Source organism: Cheilinus undulatus, linkage group 4, assembly GCF_018320785.1.
Source record: "Cheilinus undulatus linkage group 4, ASM1832078v1, whole genome shotgun sequence".
Taxonomy (NCBI): domain Eukaryota; kingdom Metazoa; phylum Chordata; class Actinopteri; order Labriformes; family Labridae; genus Cheilinus; species Cheilinus undulatus.
Window position 1 is genome coordinate 14735743 of NC_054868.1, and position 19710 is coordinate 14755452.

The following is a 19710-nucleotide window of genomic DNA, read 5'->3' on the forward strand; positions in this document are numbered from 1 at the left end:
GCACAGTCCATGACACTCCCTGTCCGTGCAAAAACAATTAGACACTACACAGCTCAGACTCCCGTTAAGAAGACACAGAACTGTGCATGGAGTAATTTTCCAACAACAGAAACTACAGGAATCCATGAGTTTAATAGGACTGTAGTCTGTGTTTAGCATACCTGTAACACTGCTGTGCAGAGATGCTGTTTGACTCTTGTGTGGTACGGTCAAGAACATTACGTTAACATTCATTTTAATGAACACTTTTAAGAAACAAGCTAAAAAAGAGCAAATACGAATCTCCTAATTTGAAACATCAACTAAAACTATTAAATCTTAGGCTGGACACTGTTTCTTCCTGACTTTTACTGCAGGCACCTCATTCCCATTATTTACAACCTGACTGGTCCCAGTTTGCTTCTGAACTGCTTGTGAACATTCACTTCCTCACTCTTGGGGGGCCTCTGGTTGCGATGGGGCCCTAAGTAGCCGCCTTTGTCACTTTTGCCTCCGGCCGACTCTGAATGGCCCGTATTGTAGACAAAGTTTGTGGCTATCAGTACAACTTCAAGACATCGAGTTGAGTTGATTTTTCGGCCCTTGTTAGTAAACGTTGACAAGTTACTATTCAATTTGTTTTGCTTTAAATTGTCTCATTAAATATCTTCCTTCCAACAGTATTGCCTTGAAGTCCAACTTTCAGGTTTTGTGAGTTAGATCCTTTGGGGCAGTATACCATGGCCTCTGACCCTTCAATGGCCTCTCTGCTGAACTGCCTGGGCCATAGCAAGGAAACTGAATCCAGAGGTAATTATAAAGCCAACTTTAATAAGAGAATAATATATTAATTTATTAAAGGCTGCCAATATATTACAAATGTGACATATTGTCCTAGAGCGTCTACAAAAGCTGCCTGAACTACAAAGGTCTGCAATCCCACCAAGGCCTCCAGTCCATGTTCAGGACCCACAGGTAGGACTTAGTTAAGGCCAATTAAGTAGTTTATTATAATGAAATAGTTGTTAGATAAGTTTATAACCATTTAAATACTTTTCATTTTACCATTAATAGTAAGTTTAGATGCATTTGCTCAGTTGTGCAATGAGCTATCGCACAAGGATATACTGTAGATGTTTTGTAGATTTAAAAGTTTATTTTATTTTAGGCTGTGTTGAAGAGGCGTGTAAAAAGGACCCAACCAAGTCTCCACCACTTGAGAATCCGCAAGCAGTTGTTGTTTTCAGGCCTATACACTCAGGCACCTCCCTCTGAACAGACAGAGCAACAACAGAGACACCATGTCAAACTGCCTTTTCACCTACCTCCTCTGAGGTCATCTAAGGTCAGTGACAAACATATTCCATAAGAGAATTAAGCATTATTTAAAAGATGTGCTGAGTGCATGAACAGGTTTCTTCAAGAATCTGGGAATTTAATGTAGTTAATAAGTCAAAAAGATAGACATTATTAAACCATGGCTACCAGTAAGACTTTGGTAACTGTATTAAATCTTTTAGCTAGCCATTCACCTTTAAGTATAAATAAATAGTGGCAACGAATGTTGTGTCGAAATATTCACAAAACCTTGACAAAGTCAGTTTTGGAGAAAATAATCTCTGTTTATGTCCTCCCACCACTCCCCAGCCACCCCAGACTGTTGTATCAACCACTAGTGTTCCCGGACGACCTTTTCCCATTAAGAACAGAAGAGCACTGGGCAATCCCTCAAAAGTTCAAATCTGTCACCACAGCAAGGATGACTATCCCATGATCAGTGATGGAGGTGTGCTATCAGTATGTAGGGATGAGTTTGACTTAATATGCCTTGAGTGCCAAGAAGAAGAGTCTAACTACCACTGCAAGCTGAAGAGCATCCCTTTCTTTGCCCACTTCAAAAAATGGAAACCTTTTTACTTCTGGCGTACCCAAATTAGCACCAGGAAGATTCATTTGGCTAGAGAGACCCTCCAGAAGAATTTGTTCTTTGTTAGTCAGGTATGTTTCTGTTGGGAACAAATACTTTGATGGAGGGAAGCAATCTTTAAGTTTTACAACTTTGAATCATTGTAAGAAATATCCATGTTATGTTATTAAAATGTTTTCTGTATCATGCAGTCTCTAAGTCCAGCATTGATCAACATCAGGAAAATGTGTTTCCAAACCAGTGATGCAGGCTTGTTCCATTTGGAGAAAAAACACACACACTCACTCTCTGACTTCCAGAATAGCCAGTTCATACAGCTGCAAGAGGTGCAGTTTTACCTGACAAAAAATGAGTCCAAATGTTTGGAGCTTGTACTTGCATATTACATGGCTCTGTGTGATCCCCATAAGTTCATTCTTGATTTGTTTTTTATTGTCAGGTATTGAATGATTTGAAGAAGTTTCAAGACCTCATAAAAGAGTTGACAATTTGTGCCTGCCACCACTACTTGTCAGATCATGTATTAATGTCTGATGGCCCAGGTGAGTTGAGACTGACCATACTGAGACAATGGGAAGTAATGTAGAACAAAATGTTAAAAGCTTGATCTGTCTTTGTTGCAGATGTTACAAAAAATAGACAGATCAATGAGAGTTTTTACTCAAGCCGCCTCATGTGGTTAGTAGTTTTGGCTTTGGATTTTTTCAATTGTCTCTCATTTTGTTTATCAGACATAATTGCTCTTTTTTAAGACTATAGAAATATTTTGACACGTCAACTGAAGTAGAAATTGATTAAATTAATGGCGTCAGTGTTTCATTCTGCTGTACTAGCTGACTGGTATGCACTGTCCATATTATGAGTAACACCTGATTTTCTCTTATAGTTATGCTATGTTATATATAGAGAATGCATCCTTCCATCCTCTATCAACACAGCTCTTTTATGCCTCAATTATCCAGCTTCATCCGTCTTGTTGACTACATGGTCATTAACACCTTGCACATCTTAGTGGTGAATGCAGTGACAAAACTGCTTTCTGTGGTCCATGAGCAAGTATGTCAAACTCCCAACCATATCATTATTCAAAGCTGGGGTCAGCAGTCTGACAATGAAACTGCTGAAGAAGAAAGGAAAAAGAAAGTAGGTCACATCTTAGTGTTATCACCAAAACAAAACCATAAAAAGTCATTACATAATCGTCTGAATCACGCTTCAAGCAGACACTAACAAAGTTGTATTTAAATATGTCATTTGCCTTGTGCAATTTAGGGTTTCAAGATGGAAACTCACGGGGCCCAACCTTTGTTCATAACTGAGCTAATGCTGGACACAAATGCTTTGACTTACAAACCCTCTCAAGATGACTTCAAGGTTATTACTCTGGAGTTGTTTTAAACCATTTCACTTTCTCCCACTGACTCTTTCATTTTAATCTTAAGTTTATACCTTTGTTTTTTCCTGCAGGAGGCTATTACTAAGATCATTGGGTCATTTGAGAAAACGGTGATGTCAGTTAATACCCTATCTGCTGATCCTGACTTGCACTCAGTGACAAACAAGGTATTAAAATAAAACCCAGAAGACCTTATGTATGTGTGTAGCCTAATATAGGTGTCATTCATATTAATGTGACTGAAAAGAAAAAAGTATCAAGTTAATGTTAGATTTGATTCTGCAGTTAATCCCTGCTATGGTTTATGTGTTTATTTTCACGTCTGTTAACTTTTAGAAATGTTCAAATGGATATGATCAGATCCTTTGTTTGAAATTCTTCATCGACAATGATGGTCACCTCCAAACTTTAATCCAAAATATTAAGGTTAGTTTATGTATTGCATGGTTGTTTTGGTCTGGAGGGTATAGAGTTTATTTGCTGTTCATGTGTGTTTTGGCCTGTGTGTTTTCCCTTAGGAATCATTGCAGTTTGCCTTTGATTCAGCAAAACTGTATTCACACACGCTTAAACATTTCTGGCTGTTCTATAAAGAGAATCAGAGTCTTGATCTGCATGAAATACAACAACAGGATCATGGTGATGTATTCAACATCAATATTATTTTGTCACACATTTCTAAGCCACTGAACAAGAGGAGTCACAAATTTGGCAAAGTGCTCATCTAAGTCTCTGTAATCTTTTTGTATGTATGAGAGAGAGACCTTTGCTGGCAGCTGTACAAGTAGTAATAACACTTTAGATACATTCTTCAAGTTTTTTCTTCAAGATTTTGAATTCACAGATGAACAAACAAATCAAAATTTTCAAGTTAAATAGCTCTTCTCTTCCTCAATGGTATGCTGTTTTTGAAACTAAACAAAAGGATGTTTACATTTACTGTTTTAGCCATCTGTAATTACAAAGCTGAAGTTCTGAATAATTAACCCCCCAATGTTCCCTTGGTTGTTTTTATACTTCAGTATTCTTAATTTCTTATGTTTGCTACTAGCGTCAATAGGCTCTCAGTAGATTGATATACACTCAGCAGCAGGACAGTGTCCAACATTGCCCCTTTGAAGTTCTAATACAAACAAATGTGCATCCTTTTGTGAAACACTTCTCCATAAAGTACTTCAGTTGTCATAAATGCCACTATGCACCTTAAACTTGTATCAGGGAATAAATCTACTGCATATTTGTATTGAACCAACATGTTTTTCAAGATAGTTTACAAAAACAGCAGGACTGTATTCTTTTATTATATTATTTACAAACATTCAGCTGTAATGCACTGTGACCAAGGCATTTGGAAACCTTTTGCAAAGTAGCAATGGCAATGAAAAACTTCCTTAAACAGGCAGAATCCTTGAGCAGAGTCAGACTCATGTTGAACACCCTTCTACTGTAACCGTGGTAAGCCTTCAAAGTTATTAATGGTAGATAGGTTCAGGGTTAAACAAATTAAGCTGTCATTTCTAAAGTTTGACATTGTCACAATGTTTCATATAATTTTAAAGGAAAAATGTTAAAACTTTTCTGTTTTATTATGGACTGTTACGCACATGCTGCGCTTTAGAATATGTTTGTATATGTGTATCCCTTATTTGTATCACAGATCTGTCTTTTTTTGAAAATGCGCTGAAGTTACACTACAGTGAGTACAAGGAGGCCTTAGCCATTCAACAGGAAACACATCTAGGCTTACTGCTTGTGGACAAAACACAGCTCAAAGAGAAGCTGGTGTCTTCTTCACACTGCTGTCTAGAGGTATTACATTTATAAAACATTTTGAAAATGTTTTATAAATGTGGGATAGAAAATGCATAGAAAATACCTGCTACAGCCAAATATTAATTCACCCAGCAAAGATTTTTCCTTGAATTGGTGTATCTCTCTTCTCCAGATCATAAACAAAATGCTATCCAAGCTTTTTAAGAGAAAAGTTGATGCAGTCATTGCTGAGGCATGTGATGCTCAGTTTAAACTAGAGTTCAGGCCCACCACTACAACTGAGTTGGCCAACTACCTAACATTCTTGGATGAGGTACAGGAGAGGGTAATACACACATTTTACTTGAATCACAGTTTCTGGAGCACTTACATTCTTTGTTACAGAACAAAAAAGGTTTTTATGTTCATTTGTCATTAAGATAGTGTCAACTTCATTTTTGTCTCCGCTTACTTCCTGTACTCTATACCCCTTCCAATCTGAATCTGTTTCCCTCTTTCTAGATTATTATGCTAGAGGCAGAGCATGAGACAGCTTCTCAGATGTACAAGCTGATAAATATGTACTCAGTTCCCATCCCATCTGAGGATCATGTTGGTTTTGCTACCTTGCAACCCTCTATGAACTCATTGCACACTGTCATAGATAAGGCAGTGGCTGAAAGAGACTCTACTGTGGACAATTTTTGCTGCTCTCTTCTTAGAGATATAAAGCATCTGAACTGTGAGGTCATGAAAACCAAGCTTAAGCTACAAGTATGTGGAGAAGTTTATAAAAACATAAAGGAGTCTTGTTATCTTTGTTTAACTTGTTTTTTTGTTTGTTTGTTTGTTTGTTTGTTTGTTTGTTTGTTTGAGTTTTTTGTAGGACCCCCAAATCCTAGACATCAATGCAGATCCCTCGAAGGTCTCTCTGCTGTTAGCAGAGGTCCAGATTTTGACTGATGAGCTGCAGGCTGAGGCCTTCACCTACACTTCATACCAGAAGATTTTTAAGGTGCTGTACTTTTGTGAGACTTTGCATACTTGCCATGATTACATAATTGAATTGCTCTTACATTAAGAAAAAAAACCAAAACAAAAACAAACAAACAAAAAAAATCAATAAATATGAATAAATAGATTAAAGGGATATTTAGGTATTTTTTAAGTTAGGTTGTAAAAGGTACTTGGTAATAGTAGCGGCATTAACTTCTGATGATTTCGGTGAGCATTGTTCTTTCTGATAGGAGGCACTTACAGAAGTTTGGCTATAAAGTGTAGCAGACGGGTACAACAGCTCTGCATCATTTACCAAGTTTAAGGCGAAAATGGGCCAAAAAGCAATGCTGGTTCAACTGTGCGCTGTATCAAAAATTCTTGAAGCGTTTTATTTTTCACCCAGAAAGCCTCTGTGTTTGGCACTGTTTGGGTCTGCAGGCTTTGTCAGAGGAAACAAATAACTAAGCTAAAAGAAGTTATTTTAGCTCAGTTTTCCACTTTAACAGCTGGCACAATGTTTGCAGAAGGTAAACATCGTGCCAACTCTGGCTTGTCTAATTAATAGGCATTAGAAGAATAAGGCTGTGTGTCTATAGCCAGCTTTTTTTGTGCTGACAGTGCTCAGGATCTCCTTCCCAGAGCATTTCTCGCCACTGTAAATTCCACTTTCTATTCAGCTGCTTCTGTAATATTTTGTAAATAGCCCTATGTGTTTCATAGTTCCATATTTCAAGGACATATCACTCAGAAGACATGCAGACAATGTAAAGGAGTCTTGTCCTGATACAGGCAGCCGTTGCGGACCTGAAAACTATGCTGAAAAAAAGACAAAGGAAGCTGAGTTAGATCTGTTCCTTTTATACTATTGTCAGAAGTCCTGCCCCATCTTGATTTTGACTGGAAAGGGAGGGAGAAGTGACAGCTCTGTTCCAAAAGTTTAACAATTGAATTTCCAATTGAGAGCGCTTTGAGCACGGCGACACAAACAACTGATGGCGCTTTTTCTTTCAAAAGCACCGAGCGCTCAGAATGCGGGACTACATTGGTTTTGATTTAGAAGTAAGCACTGCCAGCACTAACAAAAAAAAAAAAAAAAAAAAAAAAAACAGCTATGGACACAGGCCCTAAAGCGACAGCCAGAAACTTACTCGCATAACAAACTTCCATTCAACTCTTCCTGTTGATCGTTTTCACCAATTTATCTTCAGAAATTTGAAGGTCTGTAAAACACCGGCCTGGGTGGAGCGTGATACACACTGCAGATGTCTGTGAACCACTAACCTCGATCAAAAATTTCCTGAAGAAGTGTTGTAACCAAGTCCCACTCACACTCAGTGGGCATGGGCTCACTGTTTCCACACCAACACCAGCAGGTAACTCAGGATCTCTCCTACTCGCCAGTCTCAACTAAATTTTCTCTCCCCTCTTTCTTTCCGCGGAGTCTTCATCTGCAGAGTGAGATCCTCAGGGCTCATAAAAAGTACCCCCTTGTATTCATAGTAAATTGCATGTATCTATAGCTAAGTTTATTGTGCTTGGGTCTAAAAAACTAATTTAAGTGTTGTTTCAGGTTGGTCACTTGTTTCCTTTTACAAAGCCCAAATAGCCCAAATAGCTATTCAGATACTCTGAGGAGAAAGAATATGTAGCCAGTAGCCAAACCTCACACCACAAAATAGTGCCAAACACAGAGGCTTTCTGGGTAAAAAATAAAACACTTCAAAAATGTTCGATATAGCATATAATTGAGCCACCATTGCTTTGTGCCCATTTTCACCTTAAACTCGCTAAATTACGTGGACCTGCTGCACCTGTCTGCCAATCTGAATAGCCTAGCTTCTCCAAGTTCATCTTATTTCTCACTGATATCACTGCAGGCTAATGACACTACTCTTGCCAAGTGCCTTATACAACCAACTTCAAAAATACTTAAGTATCCCTTGAATAAATGGCACTGTGAAACTTGATCCAATGTAGAGGTTAGTTTGCTCAAATTTTCAATGTAAACATTATTACTTTCATCTTCTACCTTTTAAACAAAGATACAGGTGACCAAGTTTGACATGCTGGAGGACTTGCTTTCTGAGTTAGGGCTGAAAAAACTGCTTTGGAAGTATCAGGAGGAGTGGGACTCTTTCCAAAGTGGATGGAGACTGGTGAGGTGCTCATAACTTGAACAGAATGCACTCAGAGGGTGATGTTAAGACATACAGTTGAAACCAGAAGTTTACATACACTATATAAAAAGGCACATAAACTTTTTTTTTTCTCACCGTCTAACATTAAATCAGATTAAACTTTTCCTGTTTTTGGTCAATTAGGATTACCAAAATTATTTCTATTTGCTAAATGCCAGAATAATGAGAAAATGATTTTTTTTAGACAATTTTTATTACTTTCTTCAAAGTCAAAAGTTTACATACACTAAGATTACTATGCCTTTAAACAATTTGGGAAAGCCCAGATGATGATGTCATGTCTTTGGAAGCCTCTGATAGGTTTATTGACAACATTTGAGTTAATTAGAGGCACACCTATGGATGTATTTTAAGGCACACCTGAAACACACTGCTTCTTTGTGTAACATCATGGGAAAATCGAAAGAAATCAGCCAAGATATCAGGAAGAGAATTGTGGACTTGCACAAGTCTGGTTCATCTTTGGGTGCAATTTCCAGATGCCTGAAGGTGCCATGTGTAGTGTAGTCTGGCCAAAGGGTCAAGGAAGGTGGTAGGAAGGCGACAGCAGACTTCTTTTCCCCAGCAGTGAGCTTTTTATTTACAGTGTTTAAATTAACACATGTTAACTTATCAAAAATACAACAAAAATTGAAGGAAAATCAAGTCAAATTAAACTAAATCATAACTAAATTAAAGTAAGGCACGTGTTAGAAGCAGCACGGCCTCCCTGTCTCTCCCCCTGCAAATGCAAACTCTCCTGGCTTTATAGGCTGCTCAGTCACAAGAGTGGCTGCAGCTGATGGAGAACTACTTCCTAAGGGTGGAAACCCACATTTCTCTTTATACAAAGAAATTAATCTAAATCTGAAATTAACCTTAACTCATTTACACAACTAAATGGCTTTTAAACAAACAAATGATATAAATCTAATTGCTAAAAGAAACATTACAAGTTCCAAAAGAAAACATGAATCAAAAGGAAAATTCCCACAGTTAGTATGGCCCAGGGATGTCTCTGATGACATCACCAACTCTATATATAGGCAGGAAGTGCTGGGCCGGCCCTCTTTAGCTGCCAGACCTCATGGCATACTAAACAAAGGAACAAACAAATGTGAGTATACACAAAGAAACATGAAAATCATAGTTAATGAAACTAAGACTAAATAAAGGTGATTTAATCAACTAAAACTGGGTGTTTGCTTTAAATTACTTTTGCTTTGGTGTAAACTGTAACTAAATGCTGACACAAACAAACCCAGGATAGTAAGTGCTGCAATGTTACAAAAGCAAAAGTAAATTATAGCTAAATTAACAAATATGAGAAATGTGATATGATACTTAATGATATAAGTGACAATGTGGTGCATAAAGAAGAGGTCTCACCCACTTTGTCATACCCCGTTCATCTGTTCAAACAATTATACGCAAGTATAAACACCATGGGAATGTCCAGCCATCATACTGCTCAGGAAGGAGATGGGTTCTGTGTCCCAAAGATGAACGTGCTTTGGTCCGAAAAGTGCATCTCAACCCAAGAACAAAAGCGAAAGACCTTGTGAAGATGCTGGCTGAAGCGGGTAAGAGTGTGTCATTTTCAACAGTCAAACGAGTCCTGTACCAACATGGGCTGAAAGGCCACTCTCCCAGGAAGAAGCCATTACTCAAAAAAGGAAAAATAAAATAGCCAGATTACAGTTTGCAAATGCACACAGGGACAAAGACCTTAATTTTTGGAGACATGTTCTGTGGACGAAACTAAAATTGAACATTTTGGCCATAATAACCATCGTTAAAAGGGGCGAGCCTGAGAACACCATCCCAACTGTGAAACATGGGGGTGGCAGCATCATGTTGTGGGGTTGTTTTGCTGCAGGAGGGACTGGTGCATTTCACAAAATAGATGGCATCATGAGGAAAGAACATTATGTGGAAATACTGAAGCAACATCTCAAGACATCGGCCGGGAAGTTAGAGCTTGGGCGCAAATGGGTTTTCCAAATGGACAATGACCCTAAGCATACTGCCAAACTGGTTACAAAGTGGCTTAAGGATAACAAAGTCAATGTTTTGGAGTGGCCATCACAAAGCCCTTATCTCAATCCCATTGAAAATTTATGGGCAGAGCTGAAAAGGCATGTGCGAGCAAGGTGGCCTACAAACTTGGCTCAGTTAAACCAGTTCTGCCAGGAGGAATGGGCCAGAATTCCTGCAAACTATTGTGAGAAGCTTGTGGAAGCATATCCAAAACGTTTGACCCGAGTCATACAGTTTAAAGGCAATGCTACCAAATACTAATGAAATGTATGTAAACTTCTGACTCTCAAGAAAATAATAAAAAATTGTCTAAAAAATGATCTCTCAAATTATTCTGGCATTTAGCAAATAGAAATAATTTTGGTAATCCTAATTGACCAAAAACAGGAAAAGTTTAATCTAATTTAATGTTGGGCGGTGAGAAAAAAAACTTTATGTGCCTTTTTATATAGTGTATGTAAACTTCTGGTTTCAACTGTATGTAACAGTGTCTCCTTTTTTCTAAGTTTTCTGAGTCTGTCTGTCCTTGTTCAACTATCTCCAGAACACACTTGAGAAACTTGACCTGGAGGGTTACAGCTCTGAGATCCTCAAATTCAGCAAATATGTCAACCAGCTTGAGAAGGGCCTGCCTTCCAACAGTGTTGTGACAAGTCTTAAGAACAAGGTGGAAGTCACAAAGCAGAGGGTTAGTGGAACGTGTTCTGTAGTGACATTTACAGTTGCAAGAAAAAGTATGTGAACCCTTTGGGATTTCTTGGATTTCTGCATAAATTGGTTATAAAATGTGTTCTGATCTTCATCTAAGTCACAACAATGGACAAACACAGTCTGCTTAAACTAATACAGCACAAAAAATATGTTTTAATGTTTTTACTGAACAAAACATGTAAACATTTACAGTGCAGGGTCGATAAAGTATGTGAACCCCTAGGCTAATGACTGGTTGACCCTCCGTTGGCAGCAATAACCTCAACCAAACGTTTCCTGTAGTTGCAGATCAGACCTACACAACGATCAGGAGGAATTTTGGACCATTTCTCTTTACAAAACTGTTTTAGTGCAGCAATATTCTTGGGCTGTCTGGTGTGAATCGCTCTCTTGAGGTCATGCCACAGCATCTAAATCGGGTTGAGGTCAGGACTCTGACTGGGCCACTCCAGAAGGCGTATTTTCTTCTGTTGAAGCCATTCTGTTGTTGATTTACTTCTATGTTTGGGTTGTTGTCCTGTTGCATCACCCTTCCTCTGTTGAGCTTCAGTTGGCAGACAGATGATCTTAAGTTTTCCTGCAAAATGTCTTGATAAACTTGGGAATTCCTTTTTCCGTGAATGACAGCAATCCGTCTAGGTCCTGAGGCAGCAAAGCAGCCCCAAACCATGATGGCCCCTCCACCATATTTCACAGCTGGGATGAGGTTTTGATGTTGGTGTGCTGTGCCTTTTTTTTTTTTCCACATATAGCGTTGTGTGTTCCTTCCATACAACTCAGTTTTGGTTGCATTTGTCCACAGAATATTTTGCCAGTAGTGCTGTGGAACATCCAGGTGCTCTTTTGCAAACTTCAAATGTGCAGCAATGTGTTTTTTGTGTGCAGTGGCTTCCTCCATGGTGTCATCCCATGAACTCCATTCTTGTTTAGTTTTTTACTTATTGTAGATTTGTCAACACAAATGTTAGCATGTGCCAGAGATTTCTGTAAGTCTTTAGCTGTCACTCTAGGATTCTTATTCACCTCATTGAGCATTCTGCGCTGTGCTCTTGCAGTCATCTTTACAGGACAACCACGCCTAGGGAGAGTAGCAACAGTGCTGAACTTTCTCCATGTGTAGACAGTCTGTCTTACCGTGGACACATGAACATCAAGGCTTTTAGAGATACTTTTGTAACCCTTTCCAGCTTCATGCAAGTCAACAATTTTTGATCATAGGTCTTCTAAGAGCTCTTTTGTGCCAGGCATGGATAACATCAGGCAATGCTTCTTGAGAACAGCAAATTCAAAACTGGTGCGTGTTTTTTATAGGGCAGGGCAGCTTTAACCAACACACCCAATCTCATCACATTGGACTCCAGGTTGGCTGACTCCTGGCTCCAATTAGCTCTTGGAGAAGTCATTAGCCTAGGGGTTCACATACTTTTTCCAACCTGCACTGTGAATGTTAACATGTTTTGTTCAGTAAAAACCTGTAAACATATCATTTTTTGTGTGGTATTAGTTTAAGCAGACTGTTTGTCTATTGTTGTGACTTAGATGAAGATCAGAACACATTTTATGACCAATTGATAAATAATAATAATACATCACACTTATATAGCGCTTTTTGGACACTCAAAGATGCTTCACAAACAAAACAAAACAAAGGAACAAAGGGGCTCAAGAAAATGCAAGTTTGAACAGATGAGTTTTAAGTAGTGATTTGAAGTTTTGTATTGAGTCCGAGTTCCTGATGTTTTGTGGGAGTGAATTCCATAGGGTGGGGGCAGCTGCAGCGAAGGCTCGGTCCCCCAAGGTCCCGTGCTTTGTCCTGGTGGTGGGAGTGAGGAGGTTGGTGTTGGCTGATCTGAGGCGGCGGGTGGGGCAGTGCTGCTGAAGGAGATCGGGGAGATAGGGAGGGGCCAGGCTATGGAGGGACTTGTAGGTGATGAGGAGGACCTTGTATTGGATGCGGTAAGGTACAGGGAGCCAGTGGAGTTGTTTGAGAATGGGGGTGATGTGGTCTCTGGAGTGGTGCGAGTGAGGAGGCGGGCGGCAGAATTCTGGATATATTGCAGTTTTTGGAGATGGGTGGAGGAGGCTATTGCAGTAATCGAGTCTGGAGGTGATGAATGCATGGATGAGGATTTTAGCAGCGGGTTGTGAGAGGGAGGGGCGGAGACTGGCAATGTTGCAGAGATGGTAAAAGGATGTTTTGGTGATGTGAGTTATGTGTGTTTTGAATGACAGGGTGGAGTCCATGATGAAGCCGAGGAGGTTGCATACAGAAGGGTAGGGGGTAACAGTGTGCAGATATCCAAGAAATCCCAAAGGGTTCACATACTTTTTCTTGCAACTGTAAATGTTATATGATAGGTTTGATGCTATCACAAAAAACCTCGTCAATTCCATTTTGAAATATTGAATTACTAAAATGCTTCATATCTGTCTTTTTTCCATCAAACGGTTTGAACATTGAGCATCCTTTTTTTTCAGCTGCTTGTGATCACTGATTTACATAACTCATGTATGAAACCAGAGCACTGGAAGACTCTGGAATCTATTGTAGGGACCTCCTTGAATGCAGAGGAGCTCACTCTGGCTGCTATGGAAGAGACTGATGTCTTCTCCTATGGAAAGGAGATACAAGAGGTACCACAGTCTACACTGAGCCTTGTTTCAGATGATTACTGCTGGCTTTAAAAGAGCCAGTGTGTCTGGAGAAGCAGAGAGGTGCTGGACAAAATGTTTAACAAGTATGCTTTTATAGAAACTCATAAGCCATCATGTGCCACACTTTGTACATTTATATGCGATCAGAAAAAGTTCAAATATTGTGTTTGACTTAAACTGGGCTTTTTGAACACACGCAGACATAATAGTCTGACCGAAATGTGCAAAATCAAGTTTCTCAAAGTTGGATTAACTCCCCCTAACATTCTAAGACATTTATGGGATATCAAAGGAAGATCTAAATCTACTTTTAAAATGTTAGATATTACTCCTAAACCCATGCTGTAGTGATATGAAATATCATAAATGAATATTTCAATAAACCTCGAAATAATAATAACAGGGCACCACCCAAATCTTTCTGGGACTTGATTATAAGTTGAAAAATGTAATTGTGAATTAATTATAAATTTTAATTAGTTTATATATATAATATTATAAATTATAATTCAATCTCATACCTCAAGTATGAATTCTTGTTTCAAGGACGCCACTTTGCAAAATGATAATGACTTGACAAAGGACTCACATTTTGGAAGATTTATTATGAATCACAAGGTTACAATGTATATATCATGTAACTAATAGGAATTCTAATGTAAGTAAATAAAACAGGAAATGACTAAATCTGATAATAAGAGATGATGCTAATCTGGTTTTATGAAAAGTGAAAATGCATAGGCGGTTTTACTATCAGGCAAAGGTAGGCAATTACCTGGGGCCTTGTCCATAAGGGGGGGCCTCAAGAATTTGCCTAGGTTTGTTTTCCTACAATTATAGTTCACTTGTGATTTTACCACTCCCCAGGTCAAAGAAAATTATTCATAGTTTAGCATTTAGAGCTGTGAGGAACATAAAAAAGACGCACGGCAGAGCGCAGCTGCGGCATTACCTCTGCTCTCTCAGTGAGTCTTGTCCTGTCCACACTTCTGACTAGTTTCTTGCACAAGGGTCTTAACAAATGTCAAAGCCAGGGGATTTTGCCTTGTAGTACCAAAGTTCTTCCCCTGAGTGGGATTAAATCAGCTGCTTTTCAGAATACTTGCTCTGCGTAATTGTCCCTCAACCCCAAACGCAGATATTGCATCACGCTTTGGTGAGCAACTCAGTTCAATCTCCAGCCTAATTTAATCCTACATTAGAACAAATCTGTAATGCCAGACTAATATAACCTAATTTTATTTACATAAACATCTTATTTTATGCCATCAAGAAGTGAACTTGTGGTCTTGATCACTTAAGTTTAAACAGGATATCATTTATAAATACTGTGGCATATTTAATTCCAGCTCTCATTAAATGGTAGAAATTCTTCTCATAACGGTGAAAATGACTTAATAACTGAACATTCAATCCTAATCTGGACACAGACTGTCCTATGACAAGTGAGGTCGGCATGTTTGATCTTGGCGCAGCTCATCCATAATTATGGCCCCATTCATGCAGGGATGCCAGGGGGATTCAGAGAGTGGACATAAAGAATGACTACTCTAGGGGCTCAGACATGTACTTAAAAGTCAAGTTTTTACTCAGCAGTTGAGGGTTTGTATATCTATAAGCAGTAATAGCGCCAAAGTGCAGTGAATCTCTGCAAAATCCTCGTCTCTGTCTCCGTCTCTCCATGCCACCCCATCTCTCTCTCTCACTATCTCTCTCACTCTCTCGACTCCTCGCTCGACTCTGAGCACTGATCCCAGGCCAAGTAAAATCAGGGTCAGACCTGGCATTGTGGACAACAGGTTGTTGTTTTAAATCCATAAACAGTCATGTTCAGAGGTGTCAAGTAACAAAGTACAAATACTTTGTTACCTTACTTAAGTAGAAATTTTGGGTATCTATACCGGAGTAATTATTTTTCAGCCGACTTTTTACTTCTACTCCTTACATTTTCACACAATTATCTGTACTTTCTACTCCTTACATTTTAAAAATAGCCTCGTTACTTTTATTTCATTTCAGCTTGTTTTCATTCTGACTTGGCATCGTTCAAAAAAACACAAATAAAAAAGCCAATAAACTATCCAGATAAATCGCACCATTTGGATAGAGTAAATTTGATTGTAGTTGGATGAGAAGTATAAACATAATACCATTCTGACACCCTATTGGTTTGTACGCGATCCATTGCACCTTTGAACATGACAAATCATGTCACACTCCAGCAAGGAAATAGCAGACATATGTAGCCTAGTATGACAATGTCCATGGCAGAGACTCAAGAGACCTGGAGCGAAATGTCCCAACCAACCACCAGCGAGGAGGTTGGTAGTACACATACTGTATATGGTTCTTGAATGTATTTGCATTGTACTAAGATGCATTAATTTTCGATGGGCATAAATACAGCTGAAACAGGTGCATCCCAGATTTTTCAACATAAACATTTTAATATAACATTATAGTCATTATGGCCCTTTGGGGAGGTGGGGTAGTGCAATATGATAGAATGGAATGCAATGGTGGAATGGAATGGAATGTATAATGGAATGAAATGGTAGAATGGAATGCAATGGTAGAATGGAATGGAATGTATAATGGAATGGAATGGAATGGTAGAATAGAACAGCAGTGTTAATTTTGAAAGCACTTTTTAATTTAGTTTTAGTTATAGTCTTTTGCCAAAAATATCTTTTAGTTTTAGTCATAATTTAGTAATCCAAATTGTTTTAGTTTTAGTTGACAGAATTTACAGTAAATTTAGTCGACTTATTGGATCTCTCCCCAACTTACCCCACCACCACACAGCAAAAGCAGTTGTGATTGGATCTCCCCTGTATCTCATCCCACTTTTCCACACAGCCAAAGTATCTGTGATTGGATATATGCCTAACTTGCCCCTACTTTCTACATGACAAACTTAGGTCTGATTGGATAAAGTCTCTGTCAAACATTTTTGTCTCGTTTTTATTTGTTGACTAAAATGTCAATTAATTCAGTTTTAGTTTTTGTCTATGTGCACTTGTTTTTATTAGTTGATGTCTAGTTTTCGTCAGTGGAAAAAAGGCTATTAACGAAAAATATAACAAATATATTTAGTCAACAAAATTAACACTGTAGGATGGAATGGAAAGCATAATGGAATGGAATGGATTGGTGGAATAGAATGGAATTAGCCCCTGTGGCGCGGCCTAAGCTTTTGTCCTTAATGGAATTTGTTCCCCTTTACATTACTTTACTTTCATACTTTAAGTAGTTTTGAAACCAGTACTTTTATACTTTTACTTGAGTAAGAAGCTTGAGTTGATACTTCAACTTCTACAGAAGTCTTTTTAAACCCTAGTATCTACACTGCGTTTCACATTATTATGCAAACAACATTTTTCTCTGATTTTCTAAATATCAATGCAAATGACAGTCATAATATTTTTCAAGTCATCAACAGTTAGAGTATAATTCAAATGTTTTTGAACAAACTTCATAATGATAACTATTATTTTTTTTTTTTAAATAAAAACCTCAAAATGCACTTTTCCACATGTTCCACATTATTAAACAGGCCACAGGTTTCAGCAATATGGGAAAGAAAAAGGATCTCTCTCCTGCTGAAAAGTGTCAAATAGTGTAATGCCTTGGACAAGGAATGAAAACATTCGATATTTCAGGAAAAATTAAGCATGATCATCATACTGTGAAGAAATTTGTGGCTGATTCAGAGCACAGACGGGTTTGTGCCGATAAAGGCATAATGAGGAAGGTTTCTGATAGACAAATACATCAGATTAAGAGAGCAGATGCTAAAATGCCATTACAAAGCAGCAAACAAGTATTTGAAGCTGCTGGTGCCTCTGGAGTCCCACCAACCTCAAGGTGTAGGATCCTCCAGAGGCTTGCAGTCGTGTATAAACCTACTATTCAGCCACCCCTAACCAATGCTCACAAGCAGAAATGGTTGCAGTGGGCCCAGAAATACATGAAGACTCATTTTCAAACAGTCTTGTTGACTGATGAGTGCCGTGCAACTCTGGATGGTCCAGATGGAGGAGTAGTGGCCTCACTGGGACATGGTGGCCATCCACTGGTTGGTGGATGGCCACCATGTCCCAATGAGGCCAGGACGTCAACAAGGAGGGGGCAGAGTCATGTTTGGGCCGGACTCATGAGGAGAGAGCTGATAGGCCCCTTTGGGGTCCCTGAAGGTGTGAAAATGACCTCGGCAAAGTATATAGAGTTTCTGACTGACCACTTTCTTCCATGGTACAAAAAGAGAATTGTGTGTTCTGTAGCAAAATATTCTTCAAGCATGCTGCAAAGAATACCTCTGTGTCATTGGCTGCTATGGGCATAAAAGGAGAGAACCTCATGGTGTGGCCCCCATCCTCCCCTGACCTCAACCCTGTTGAGAACCTTCGGAGCATCCTCTAGCTAAAGATCTATGAAGGTGGGAGGCAGTTCACATCAAAACAGCAGCTCTGGGAGGATACTCTGACATCCTGCAAAAAAAATTCTAGCAGAAACTCTCCAAAAACTCACAAGTTCGATGGATGCAAGAATAGTGAAGGTGATATCAAAGAAGGGCTCCTATGTTAACATGGAACTTGTCCTGTTAAGATGCTTTTGATTGAAATAGTTTTGATTTCAGTAAATATGACTCCCTGATGCTGCAATTTCTACAAATGACCATTTTCAGTTCTTTACAACCTATAAAATGTTTTAAAAAGCTGTTGTGTTTATTAATGTGGAACAGTGCATTTTGAGGTTTTTATTTTTAAAAAAAATAATTTTTGTCATTATGAAGTTTGTTCAAAAATATATGAGTTATGCTCTAATGGCTGATGACTTGAAAAATATTCTGTCATTTGCGTTAATATTTAGGAAAATCAGAGAAAAATAGCATTTGCATAATAATGTGGAACGCGGTGTATACTTCTACCTGAGAAATGAATGTGAATACTTTGGACACCTCTTGTCATGTTAAATGAAGCTTAGCGTAAGTTTAGACAGGAAGACCATATTTTCCATGCCGGTTTCGTAGCTTATGCCTGCACTATTTCATGCACTCCCTCCTTCTGCTCTCTGTCACATCATAATCCGCTATTCACATCACCTGGTCACATCTATGCAATAGCACTGCGCCACTTCCTCATTGTTAGCCTATCAAACCAGTGCTGCCCTTTTTAAATGTGGCTTTCTCCTCCATCAGTTCATTCATGGCGTGGTTCCGAGCGACCCTCTACCTCCCCTTCAACGCCAAGTCTACAAGTCCATCAACGTTCATATGGACTAAGATGACTTCTTCGGCCATCATCTCCACCACCACCACCAGTGTCTGGACTCCAGGGGGGGACAGATCTTTCTGCCGCTCAGGGCAGACACCCTTCAATCACACTATGTCCATGTGGAGTTCAAGCGCCAAAGAGACTCTGACAATAATTCATTATCACATCTATGTTAATAAATATTATCAATTATCTCACATGTAAAATAAAAAGTTATCTTTAAATCAATCACTGGTCTCTCCTGATTGAAATGTATATTTATAATGAATATTACAGTCTTGTAAATACATCATCAGTGGGTCCTAAAAACATTAAAATCTGTAAAAATTGTCATATGTTACAAGGGCAGCATATAATCGCCTGACCTGTTTAGATTACCTGCAGGTAAATTCTCTGTCAAAAATAGCTAATTAACCCTTTAGTGTGCAAACATGCAGCACTCATGAAATGGTACTTGCATCTAATATTGGATAATTTCTCTTTATAAACATTACAGCAGCCTTTACATCAGCTTTTGTCTTACTGATGTTGCTAAAAAATTCCCCAGCCAACAGAATGTCTCATCGGAGCACATCTGGCCCCTGACCAAAATGAGTTTGACACCCCTGTTTTCCTATGATTCAATGAAAAAATTACTGAAAATAGAGCCTATTGTATTTTACTCTTAATAACATAATAAAAAGTCTTGTAATGCAGCTGATTTGGCCCAAGGTTCTTGATGGAACCTTGGGCCAGATACACTTACTAAGATATTATATCTGAAAACATAAAACCCTAGAACAGGAAAGTACATGAACT

General features: G+C 38.7%; 1 protein-coding gene across 1 annotated transcript; it reads left to right on the top strand.

Annotated features, from left to right (window-relative positions):
• Positions 1–681: 681 nt before the first annotated feature.
• Positions 682–19041, top strand: LOC121508728 (dynein heavy chain 6, axonemal-like). The gene is made up of 13 exons (XM_041785771.1): positions 682–789; positions 878–954; positions 1148–1324; positions 1627–1776; positions 2346–2448; positions 4960–5111; positions 5248–5388; positions 5577–5666; positions 5941–6069; positions 8096–8209; positions 10815–10958; positions 13460–13615; positions 18837–19041. The coding sequence occupies exons 1-13, from the start codon at positions 720–722 to the stop codon at positions 18918–18920; spliced, it is 1587 nt and encodes a 528-aa protein (XP_041641705.1). The 5' UTR covers positions 682–719; the 3' UTR covers positions 18921–19041.
• The last annotated feature ends 669 nt before the right edge of the window (positions 19042–19710 follow it).